We start from the raw sequence: 13,356 nt of genomic DNA on the forward strand, positions 1-13,356 counted from the left end.
GGAGGGGAAGAAAAGCCCTACATGAAAAAAAGCAAGTCTGAGACTTGGATGGAATAAATGGCAGCCACAGAAAATTGATTTTATTTTTCACTCTCAGTCCTTGAAGACTTCATCGACCCTGGGCAGTTCGGTTCATTTGCTGGTTATAAAACTGAGATTAAAAAAAAAGAAAAAAAAAAAAGAAAAATCTGATCAGGAGGATAAACCAGCTAACAAAACCTGAACAGTAAGTGGAGCAAACAACTAACTGCTGTTTTGGATCAGTGTAACAGGGTGGCCTCCTCATCAGGTCTTTGCCAGACACCCTGCTCCTGGGATAACTACTCACTTCGCTCTCACTTACTCTGCTGGCTCTCATCCTGCCTCTCTCAGGGGCCCCACACATGCCACCCAGCTTCAGGTTTAGCTTTCTTCTCCTCAAATCAGCCCCGGTGCAGTCCGTTGGGTATCTCCTGCTATCCTCACCTGAGTGTTGACTGAGCAATCGTACAACTGTACGCCTATTTCATTCCTACCCCTCACTGGGCTACTATGCCCTCACTGGGCCTCCTCACTCACCTACACTCATGGGGCTGCTTTGTTCATCACCCCTCTTGCTCAGGATCTCTCTCCTTGTCATCCCTCTCACATGGGGTCTGACTCGAGCCCCCAGGCTTTCTTCTGCTGCCTGGGTGCAGCCCCAGGTTCCTCCTCTGACCTAAGCTCTGGCTCAGAGCTCCTTAAGTGAGCCCTGGGCTCCCCCTGCTCATTACAGTACTACCAGGAATGTGGCACTGGGGTTATAAGGCACCCTGACCTGCCTTTCACCAGGGAGGTAACTGGCCTGGCATTTCCTGGGGGCTCCCACACCACCAGGAGCCCCACCAGGCCACCCTTGCCCGGCAGGGTGCAGTTTTACATCTTAACCACAACAATCAGATCAATGATCCATCTAATTCAGGACATTGTTTTCTGTAGTGCTAGTCCCAGATGCTTCAGAGAGGTGTCACTCAGTTGCAGAATAACCTTGCCATAAAGAAAAGTTTCTTCCTAACCCCTGTCAGTCAGTATATGATGATTTCTGCCCTGAGGATCCATATAATATATTTTGCATTATATCTAATGTAAGCATGCAAGATCTTGTTATTTCTATAAAATGTCTAAGACTTTTGGAGCCTAATTCTTGATCTTGATAAATCCCACAGGTAATTTTTTAGCTGTATTACATTTTTTTTTTTGGTTTCATATTAAAAAGAAAAAGTGAAAGGAGTACCTGATCTATCTTCTTTAAGTCTCTGATTTTTTATCTAGAATATCACATCTCTTCTTATTTGCACTTCTCTGAACAGTCCCTAGTCTTGTCAGTCTATCCTTCCTAAGGAAGTCCCTGCAGTCTCTTCAATCATCCTCACACATCTCTGGGCCCCTTCATGCCTGTACTGTATCTTTTTTATTTGATTTTGCAATTAGAGACCTGTACAAGTATGGGGAAAAGTTATTTAGTCAGGATTATGCATGAGTATAAGCAGTTCAGGGTGTGCATGATGTTCTTTCTGTGTTTCGGTTTGAAACCTCCATTTCAGTCCCCTGCCTCTCATGTTTGGGTGGAAAAGATGAAACATGCTAGTAGTAGCAGCAGCTGTCAGTGTCCTCTTTGGTTATGAGCTTTTAAAGGGTAATACAGTGGAATCAATCTGCCATTTAAGTTTTCAACCATCTGAGGTGCATGCGACTGTGCATGTATAGACAACTCTGTACCGTAGTATGTAGGTTACTGTATAGAAGGTACTGGTGATCTTGAAATGACCATGGAAGCATTTTAATTAAGAGGTCTTGAGGACACATGGCAGCACCTTCTAACCAGAAGATTTTCTTATGGTTAGCTCAAAGCCAATTGTTGTTCTTTTACACTGAAGTTGTTATATTTTTAGTTTGCTTACCCCCTCAATATTGATTTGGTGCAGTACAGGACAAAAAACCTCACTTCAGCTTAAAATGTCTATACATGGAGATATAAATGCTGTTCCTAAATGATGTCAGCATCCTATACAGGGATCAATGATAGCTGGAGTACAATATTGATACTCCTTAAAGGAGACACTGCCTAAATCCCAAAAGAGCAGATCTTCAGTTGGACTACAGTGGTGAGGCCCCACTGAAGTCAAAGGAACTACAAACATTTCTACCTCCTGAGGTGCTGGTTCCAAGTTCTATTTGAAACCCTATGGAAAATAATAGGAATTATAGCAGTTTTGAAAATGAAACGGTGCCACCACGCGAGTTGTAGAAAGACTGAAATGGGCCAGAGCAATGCAAAATTACTTTAAAAATTCTCAAACCACAGTCTCTTGCAATGGTTTAAAAAGATATATAGTCTTAATAAAGCACTGCTGCATGATGGCTCAGGAATAAACACTCTTTAATTACAGGAGAGAGAGACTAGTTTACTCATTTTTATAATTTGTTAACAAAATAATGAATGTTAAAAAAATGACAGTGAAACTAAATGCTATTTGTTGCAATACTTTCTGCAATTAAACTATTTAATTGAATAATATAATATTTAATTTTTCTGTGCATAATGGTGAGAAAACACAATAGGATTTATTACACTAAGCAAACAAGTTACTTTATCTAACTTCAGAGACCAGACCTTTAAATTTCAATGTTGTTATCAATTTCCCCATTGCTATTTATGCCCTCTTTATTTTTTGTGGGGACAATTAAATTGATTAAAACAAATTTACAATTGCTTATATTCGCATTTTGAGGTCCTTTCGTGGCAATGCTTTCAGGTTTTTAATGCTGACAGTGAATGCTTGTTTGTTTGAAAAGAGCCATTTTCATTCTAATTTTTTTAAAGTTATAGAAATTGGGTATAGGCTTTGTAATAATTTGTATTACAACTCTTATCTATATGTTAATGCACAGTCTATAGTCCTTTATAGTATAATGTAGGATTCATCTGGAAAAGCAGAAAGAAATGTGGGATAGTCAATTTGCTGACCACCCTTGCAATCTTCCAGTTCTCTGCTTGTTGGAGGTCAGTCATTTGTTTTAAATGAGAAAGCTTTATATTAATAATTTTTATTGTGAGAAAAAGGTGGGGGGAAGCTAGACTTTGGTCCTTGACTAGTAAAATTTTCAGAAAAATTTTGCCAAGCAGGGTTAGATTATGAAAGCACTAAAGATGTTTTCTTCCTTTCATTCACGAGTTTGATTTAAACACAGTCTTCAGTAAACTAAGTTATGGAAGGGTTCTGGAAATGCTCTATTTGCCATCAGCTGCACTAACTGCGGGGCTTTTACAGGTTACCCTAGGAGGCTAGGACACTTTCTATTCTCAGATGGAAGAGCTGTGAGCTGCAGGGTCAACGCTGCTGTTCCTGAAATAGGTTTTACCCATGCTTCACCTGGGCACCTGATGTAGGAATGGTTCAGTTAACTCAATGCATACACTGAGAATAGAACCTGTATGATCAGGGTCAACTAATAAAATAATATTATATCTGTTGAAATGCGTCTCTGTTTTCAGTGACTACAGGTACCATAGGTTAAATTAATCTCGGTGTAAGGAGCCACCAATAAGCCCTGCAGGATACTTGTAGACTTTCTTTGTACCAAAAAAATAGCTTATGGGCCAGCTTGGCAAGGGTGGCATAGAAGGCCAATCTGGTGGTGGGCCAGGCTGGTGGGGCACAGAAGTGCAGATAAAAATGATCTGCTGGCCACACACCCTGAACAGCTGGACCCACTACTCCAGCCCACGGATGGGGCTGACAGGGAACCTGTGTTGTGGTTCCCTGTCCCCACAACATAGGTTGTGGCTAGACTGAGAGAATCCACACAAAATTAGTCAGGAAAATCTCCATGTACAGACAAGCGCCACATCAATTCAAGCTAGCTGCCAACAGGTGGGGCTGTAAATGGACAGGCTCCACGACATGCTTGGCTTCACAGAACTGTCTGCACGCACTGAAATAGCAAAGCCAAACATTTATATCCTAGTGCTGAACGCAGTTGGCAGAGGGGATGGATGTGGGGTAATTTCTACTGTACCTAACTCACCAAAACAAAAATAAAAACGCGTGTTGTTCAACTCACAGACCTCATGACAGTTCTGGAACAATCCTAGGAAAGTGAAAAACTGATATATAAACCACAGTGGTCTAAAATGTAAGGTTTCCTCTGCAGGCATCATAGTAAGAGAATAAAAACCCTTCACAAACAGGGTAGTCTTGTATTATTGTTCTCACGTTTGCTGCCAAGAGTCTCTCCCTAAGAATTTCAGTTGGAGGAAGTGACACCCGCATGGGAATACATCCCCAGCCATTGAATTTGTTTTCACAAGCCACTTCTGAGCTATGCCACTGAGTACCCAATGTTCAGTGGCTGCAAACCGAGTGTTCTTAGTGCCCTCGGATACAATCCAGAAACTCAACACTAGAATTTCACTTGTGGTCCAAACCAAGACCTGAAGTGCCATCTGGCCATTTGATTCATGTTAAGTCTGGATTCTGACTTCAGTTACACCAGAATTTACTAGAGCCAAATAATGGGACCCTATTCACCCACCATGCTATTGAATTTGAAAGCAGCAGATTTAACCATTCACAGTGGAAGTGAACAAAGATACAGTGCCAATCCAGAATAACAGTGAGGACATGATGGGATAACACTACCGTGAGATTCAGGCCACCTAGATCACAGAAGTATGAGCTACAACATAAATTCCTGACTCCCAAGAATGATCTCACTGACAAAAATCTTGTTCTTAGTGTGAAAATTATCTGCAAGCCTAGATTAGCATCTTCCCCTTTTTGGCCATTGAGACTGATTTGACATCCATGGCAGAGACTGGTTCAAAGCCTCTGACCCAGCAAGATGCAAAAACCTCATTTTGCTGGATTTATACTGCATGTACAACATAGTGACATTTTAAGACATCTGAAGCTCCTCTGACACATGCCAACTGTCTCTTTTGAAATCTTCATCCTCTTCCTCTTCCATCATGTAATGTATTTTAAAAAGGAAGAGGAGGGAAGCAAGAATCTGAAAGGAAGGCTTTAAAACAATAATAATAATGATGATGGTGTGCTCCTGTTTTGTTTTTACAGCATGGAAATGCTCCAGAGTCTATATACAAGTAAATAATGGGGAAGTTTCTGAAAGGAAAGTTTCTGGATTTATTTTTTTCCTCAATATGCAGGCATGACTCCTGTGAATATCACTGGAAGCTATAATTGTGCACTGGGGAGAAAAGAGTATCTTTATTTTGAAATCCAAGTGATGGCTGAACCCATATGTCACCTTTGAAAACAAAACCTCTCAGCTCAAGACCCTTCAGGGTGATGTTGATTGGAATCCCAATAAAATATAATAAAACAAAAGACCCTCAGGAGTCTGTCTTGCAGCGCTTGAATCCAATGTATGTGATGAATATCATCAAGGAATCCCCAGATTGGGGTGGAGAAGAAAGGCTATTCAGCTGATGGTAGCTGGTGCCTGATGTTGAATCAGCGTGCCTAATACTCCTGGGTTTGTATGACCAAGCACAAATAAGTCATAACTAGAGTTCCTCTTAAGGGAAAAGAGAGACTACATCTGTCACGTATGCTATGGAGCCACAAGCAGATAACCTGGCCAGTCTCCCTGTGCCAGCTCAGTTTGGTTTTTTCAGAGTAGCAGTTCTCTCTTTCTTTCCCTTAAAAAAAAATCCTTCGTCTCCTATTTTGCATCAACCTCCCTCTCTGGCTCCAAGTTGCAACACTGACAAAATTACACACATTAGTACGTGGGAAGAAGGGGCTTTCAGTAATCATAGGGAGTCTGATCATGTAGATGTCAAACACTTTCAATTCCTCTTGACTTCAGTGGTAGTTGGGATACTTAGCAGTTTGCAAGATATGCAAAGAGCACATTTCAGCAACATGCGCTTAAAAAAATTCTTAATTTTGTATCAATTGGGCCTTGCAATACTTCTGGGATAAATTAAAATGAGTGGTCACTGGCTGAAAGGGAAATGCTCATCATTATAAGCGACTCCTCTCCCTACATAAGGTGCGTACTATGCAAAGCAGACAGTAGTGAGAAATACACAACAATGAAAAATAACTCCTGAATTAAATGTTGCAGTGTTAGCTTGAAAGAGATGAATGTGTGCATCTGAATATACGTGCAACTGGTTAGAGAAGTCAGGGGAAAAGACCTCCAGAAAAACCCCACTAAAAATGCATATATATTTTTTATTACAAGCAATTTAACATGTTTCTGATCTGGTGAGTGGCATCTTGCTAAAACAAATTCTGCAAGCCTGTTCCTCAGGACCAGGAAGGAAAAGACAAGAAATTGAACAGTTTTCCTTGAATATGGCTTTCATGCCTACACAGTGGACCATGAGATACGACAGGGAAAGGAGGAAATTTCCAGCCTTTCCTCAATTTCAATGACTGGGGTTCAGCTACTCACTAGTCTAGGTTGCAAAATACCAGAAGTAGGATAATCCTGAAGCACACGAGGACTAATAAAGCTGACACAAAAGGGTGAAGCATATTCTCCTTCCTTCCCCTAAAACACCATCAGACTTGGCAGCAATTCAACATCCCATTTCTAGCTTCTCCAGACTTTCATTCCTGTACTCAGGTCAAAAGAAACTTCCTGTTGTTTTTGGCCAGGCAACAAGCACAAAGATACAAAACTCCACTCATGTTTCCATTTCTCTCTCTTTCATACCAACCATTATCAAACAACAGTACCTTCCCAGTGGTTGTCATCACACAGTGCGGTCAAGTCAAGCTGTGGCACTTCTGAGACAAAGCTGTCTTCTTGACCATCGGCATCTTGTGTCCTCTGCAGTTTGGTTTCGGGAATGCTTGGATGCTCCTGAATCTTCATGCTTGAAATCTGCTGTAGTCCCCAAACAAGATGACAAAAAAAAAAAAAGAAAAAAAAAGAAAAAAAAAAAAAAGGAGTTCAGACAGAGGGAAGAGATACCTAAAGGCAAAGCAGCAGCAAGATCAAAACAAACTGCCCCGATGCTTCTAGCTAAGAATCTAACTTCCCTGCTCAGTGACCCCTACGTGCTAATTGGTCACTCACAGTGGCAAAAACATCCGTCCATCTGCTTTCCTTGAACTTTTCCTTGTTTAGAAAGCCACAGCAAATTCCTGAAACTGCTTGCCCTGACAACTGCATGCAGCTGAAAAAACCTCCAGTTATTGATCACGATGAAAAGGGAGGGAGGTTGAAAAGGAGAGAGAGAGGAGGGTGGGAAGGGAAAGAAGAGAGAGAGGGCGTGTGCGGTTCTTTAGAGCACTGCAACTCTCCAGGATGTCAACAAAAATGCTGTTGCTAAGGTGGCTGCAATATGGTGTCTTCTAAAAGCAGCCGTCAGTGCTTCTGAGGGAGCAGCCCTAGACAGTGAGCAGCACAGACTACGTACATGAATGCTCTCATGCAGGCTCTGCTGGCTCAGATCAATTAATGCCAGCTAAGCTGTGCTGGCTGCACATTCCCCGATTTCCTGTGGTTGTTTTCTAGCTGGGTGTGGGAAAAGCAGAACTATTTATGGAGGAGCTCTGGGTATTAAAGCAGTGTTGCGCAAATCCAAATGGCAGTGGGGTTTGGCATCTCAGCTGAAAGTAGTGCGGACCCTGGAAAAAAGCCAAAACTGCACTGAAACAGTGAAAGCTTTTTTTTTTTTAAGCAAGTGCTGTCAGGTGAGTGATCCATAATTTATAGCCAGCAAGAAGCAACTGCTGTTTGCTTCAATACTGGTCACCCACTGAACACTATGTACACTGTGCATTTATGTTGAAATTATCATTGTGGGGGGGGGGGGAAGAGAGAGAAAGAGAGAGAGAGAGATTACCCAAGGCCTTGACTGGGATGATCTAGTTGGGTATGGTCCTGCTTTGAGCAGGGGGTTGGACGAGATGACCTCCTGAAGTCCCTTCCAACCCTAACTTTCTATGATTCTGTGATCCTTTTGAAATCTTACTGCATTATTTTCAATCTTAAATTACTCTGCTGACAACGTTGGTGCAGATTATAAAACTGGTACAGTTTGTTTTCTAGGGATAATACCAGGAAAAACTTCTTCAAAGTCAGGGTGTCCAGACTGTGCAATAAACTCCCTCCAAATGTGGTGCAGTCACCTATCCTGGCAGTTTTCAAGAGGAGACTGGACAGTTACCTCACTGGGGGGGTCACTTGACCCCAGTTATCTCCAAGGTCCCTTGCAGACACTTACAATCTATGAATCTATATTTAGTGCTGTAGCAATGAAATTTGGTACCCAGGACAAAGCCTGCAGTGGCAGCCTGCCCTTGCCATGCACACAGATCTGGGGGGCAAATGCCACCCCCACCATGCTTGCCTGGGAGTGCATGCAGCAGCAGGAGCCACCCTTCCCTCTGTCCCCGCACTGCAACAAACAAGCCACTCGTGGCTCCATCCTGCACCGTCCTGACTGGGTAACACCTGTTGGTACCCCTTTGCTTTGGCACCCAGGGCAGTTGCCTCACTTGCCCCGCTCTGTCTATATTACATAAAAACCATAAAATGTTATGATCTCATAACAGTTTCCTCTGTACAAAATGAATTAAGTTAAACAACTTACAATGGAGGGAAAGAAAGCATAAAATGTGCATGTACCCACCTGTATGTCTGTATATACAATTTATACAAATACAGAGCTGTCAAAAGGGATAGCACAAATTATGCAAAACACCTTATTTCAGTCAAAATAATTTTTCCTAATTTGTAAAGCCTACTCAAGCAGGCAACTGACAGGCAGATTTTTCTGCTTTTTATTTATTTATTATTATTATTATTTTTTATTTATTTATTTATTTATTTATTTTTTACAGGCATTCTAGCAATCTGGACAATGATAGGAAGTTGTTCATCCATTTATCCTAGGAGGCTGTGGGACTGAAAAAGCATCTAAAAAAAACACAACAACCCAAAAGAAAAAAAGGTCACAGAATACAGGCCTTTTTTCTTCTGTGCACCTACCCCACTTGCAAAGCAGTACAGAATGTGGTCAGAATCAGCACTTTGCATGAAATTGTCCCTAAGTCGCATATGATTTTTTTATCCTACTCACAAAAACAACGCAGTTTGCTGAATGAATGTAAAAACAGAACAATGAATGTTTTACATTAAAGAAATTTTCTCAGAGATTATGTATCATGTCATAAATCCTTTTGCGCTGATTTGAATTACATAAATCTCTGGAAATGTCTCTCCTTGTGGCTGAATGCCCTAATATTGTAGATGCCATTCTGTCCTCGGTTATTAACACTTTATATTAAAGTTCCTTATTTCTGTACGTTAGGTTTTGTTGGCATTATTTAACAAAAAAAAATGAGAAACTAGTTGGTAGTTTTTCAAAAATTAACCACTTAACTCTTGCTGTTACACTGTTACACTGAACCAAGGAAATATCCAACTACAACACTAAGTCTGTTTATCCTGAAGACTTTACATACAAAAATGTTAATTCACTGTGCAATATCTTAGAAGCTGCTTCCAGTTTGTGCAGACTTAACCATTCACTTAGAGTCCACAAAAACATGTTTTCTCCCTCACTCCCAGTTCCAAATGGTTACAGGGCTCTCATAATAACAGGATTCATCACAGGGCAGACAAGAAGTCTTATCCACTCCCTAGAAAACAAACTGTACCAGTTTATAATCTGCATTTACGTTGTCAGCAGAATAATTTAAGATTGAAAATAATGCGGAAAGATTTCAACATGATCACAGAATCATAGAAAATTAGGGTTGGAAGGGACTTCAGGAGGTCATCTCATCCACCCCCCTGCTCAAAGCAGGGCCATCCCCAACCAAATCACCCCAGCCAAGGCTTTGTCTAAGATGTAAATAAAAGCATTGGGGGGAGGGGGGGGCACGCAAGAGGAAGGGATCTTGGAGTGAAAGTATAAAGTTTCTACCACAACTGGAAAATTGCACATCAGGAGCCTAAGTCATCAAGACCATTTTCTTTGCCAGCTATCAGAACATTCAAGAGTAAACAGATCATTCAAAAGAAAGCAAACAGCAAATGTATTTTCTCTTATCACCATCATTTAACACTGAATTAAATGTTTTCCCATAATGACCTTATAATCTCATGACTCACCATGACTTAAAATATACCCACAGCAGGATATTACTTATGTTTTAGAGGGGTAAAGATTTTCATTGACATAACTGACCAAGTCTTTCTTTCAAGGCCCGTTAGTTGACAGAAATATTTGAAAATCTTACTTAAGAATAGATCTGCACTGTTATAGCAACCAGTTTCTCTCTGTTCCTAAAGATATGAGCTACTAGCTCACTTATGTACCTCCTAAAACAATGAATAAACCATTAGGCATTCTGAAGAATAAGTGACATAGACCCAAGAGAGACAAGACAGATGTGCAGCAGTTTAGCCTAATGCATCTGAATTAACACACTAACCTATGTTCTCATGGATAATTTAGTATTTTCATGACAATTTTTTTTCTGATGCTACTGGCTTCTAATCTCTGTGACAAACAGAAAGATGAAAGAAAGGGAACAACTGATCTTTATAGGCTACTATGCCACCATCCCCTGTAAATCTAAAGGACAATACTGATAATCTCACCAGCCTGAAAGTCATCACAAACTGCTGATATTAATAACAAACAATAAAAAAAAAAAAAAAATCTTAAAAACCTAAAATCTAAAAAACAAAAACAAAAAAAAAAGCAACAAAAAAATACTTGGTTTGCGATTTTTAGAAACTGCTTTTGCAGCTGTACTTTGTAGGTGCAAATATTTGGGATTTCCAGAAAACTGGGCATGTCTGCACATGACGCTACACACTATGATGACATAGTATCCACAGGTGCGTACACGCAACCAGCAGCTACTCCACTACAGTGGTATGCTCCCCTGTTATAGTGCACCGCTACAGTGAAGTAGCTGCTAAAAAATAACTGTGTGTCGCGCATACAGTGCAGTATGGGCAGTATTAAAGCACAGAGCAGTAACTATGTCGCTGTAGGGCAATATGTAGACGTGCCCACTGAGGAGCAGTTGATGTCATTTAGAGTTTAATTGCCTCGCTGAGCCAAAAATAAAAGTTAAGCAGACATTTTAAATGACTTATTTGTACTAATGGAGCTACAGGTGCACCATAAATGAGATTTAAAAATCAGGCCTTGCATTTTACAATTTATTCCAGGGAAGTTTATGCAGGGACAAACCAAAAACAAAGGCAGAAAAGTATACTTGAAATGCAGGTCCTAGAACCAGAAAGGCTGTGAATAGCATTGAAATGGTACATTTTACTCAAGTTTTTTAGGACAATAATAAGCAGAGGTAGGTTTTACTCAGCAAATGGGTATGACAATTGACAATGATGATTTTTGTTGTTGTTGCTGTTTGAGCTGTAGTAAAGACTACAGTGTAAAGGTATTGTCTGAACAGAGATGAAATCATGATTTCTGTACCAAAAGCCATACAATGATGTGCTCAGATATCTCAAACTATTAGAAACGAACAGGAATGGGAACGTTTTGAAATTCAATTCTGAAGTTGGTATTATGCTAAAAATCTAGGTATAAACCAAATCTCTTCTGTGTTTGTTTGAAAATGCTCAACTCTCCCACTTCAAACAAATGACCAGAACTATAAAGAGGCAAATCTTCTCAGAGCATCTTTACAACTGAGCAAAATACAAGACCCTGTCTTTTCTGCAGCTACAGCCCTGATTTGTCACTCCTCATGAGACTAGAGAGCCTGCTGCTGCTGCTATGTACATTAAAAACAAAGCACAAAACCCCCCTCAACCTAAACTATTCTACTGAATTAAACTAGAAAAAAAAAAAAATCAATAGAGGTCTAAATTATCCCTCTGTAGGTTAATCTGTTATTAAATTTCATATAGTTTATTGGAATCTCTATTTCTAATGTTCAGTGTGATGCTGAATTTAATACTAAAACTGCAGTTCTGGATGTCCTACAGAACTTAGCACCAGCAGTGTGCTGTAGAAGTTGTCAGGAGGTAGATGGAAGTTTTAGTAGTCAGTTTCCTCCCCCTACAACATCTGGGGAAGTGTGGGAAGCTGTTCTAGTTTGTACAACAACCTTGTGAGCTGAATATTAATATGGTTGGCAGCTAACATGTCAACAAATAGTTTTGCATCATTAGCTCCAAAGCAAATATACCACTGAAACTGAATATAAGCAGATCGCGCTTCTCAGAGCCATTGTTTCAGGCAGTAGGCAGGCTCCAACAGATACCACTGCATGAGCTGCATTTAGTTTTGGTTTGGAAAATTAGAAACCTTTCATCTTAAGTCCAGGTGTGTTTTCTGGAGCACGGTTCTGCCTCAGAGTGAGGATTCTACAGAAAATTAGAAGACTGCAAAAGCACAGGACGTGGGTGTCTGAAGACGGACATTTAAAATCTGCATAAGCACCAACTAATGCCTGCTCAGTGATCTCAGCCTGCCAGCTCCAAATACCTTGTCCAAGACCCTTATGTTGGAGGTACGGTGGGTGAGGGGAGGGGCAAGAAAGAGCCTTTTGCTCATTCTGAATGAGTTGTTTGTTATCAAAGGTATGTTTCTAAGCTCCACTAAGCAACAGGCTTATGGGCACAAGGAATGTAAAGCAACCCTGCAGGAATGTAACATTTTCTTGACCCCGTAATTCCTATATAATGCGACCTCTGGGCCTTTTCCTGTAGCTAAAATTCTCATTGAATTTTAAATTCTTTCTAAAAGAGTTGTTCATTTTAAAACCAAAATTTAATATTTCAACTCCTTAAAAATAAAACATGCTAATTTGAAGTCCAAACATTGCTGCACAGATGTTAGTAGGGTAGTTACAGCCTGTATTACAAGTAGCAACCTCAGGGGTAGCAACAGAGTGCCCCTCACAGGTCCCGACCTCTTCTCCCCCACAGCATGATGGGGAGGAAAGGTGTGGTTGGAGCCATTGCCCTTTCCTCCTTCCCTCCCATAAATGCAGTCGCCCACACAGCTGAGGCAGTGGGGAATCATTTATATCAAGAACAGAACTAGCATAGTACTTCCCTCCTGAGAGCGAAGGGAGAACTATGGACTGATGAAACTCAGAGCTTGGGACTAACCCACTGTCCCTTAGCGCTGCCTACCTTCCTGAAAACATGACTCCAGTAACTTTTAGAACAATGATTCTCAACCAGGTGCCACAGGTGCCAAAGTGCCTCGAGATCCTTTCAGGTGGGCTGCCAGGCACGCAATGCTGGCACTGTTAGGCACCAACATGATTCACAATGTAAACCCAACCAGGAATCCAGTGTGTTAAAAGCATTCTAACCTGTTGTGAGCTTTTGAGTTCTCTGCAACAGAAG

General features: G+C 40.8%; 1 protein-coding gene across 3 annotated transcripts in view; it reads right to left on the minus strand.

The window, feature by feature from the left end:
* The window catches only part of FAM13A (family with sequence similarity 13 member A), an 80,486-nt gene that overhangs the window by 20,622 nt on the left and 46,508 nt on the right, over nucleotides 1-13,356 (minus strand). For 2 of the 3 annotated variants that reach the window (XM_025197288.1, XM_025197286.1), the window contains exon 7: nucleotides 6,735-6,885. In XM_025197288.1, coding sequence (XP_025053073.1) covers nucleotides 6,735-6,885 — 151 coding nt within the window. The remainder of the gene's footprint in view (nucleotides 1-6,734; nucleotides 6,886-13,356) is intronic. The other variant, XM_025197287.1, reaches the window with a different exon arrangement.

The sequence above is a fragment of the Alligator sinensis genome, unplaced genomic scaffold, assembly GCF_000455745.1.
Source record: "Alligator sinensis unplaced genomic scaffold, ASM45574v1 scaffold125_1, whole genome shotgun sequence".
NCBI classification, from domain to species: domain Eukaryota; kingdom Metazoa; phylum Chordata; order Crocodylia; family Alligatoridae; genus Alligator; species Alligator sinensis.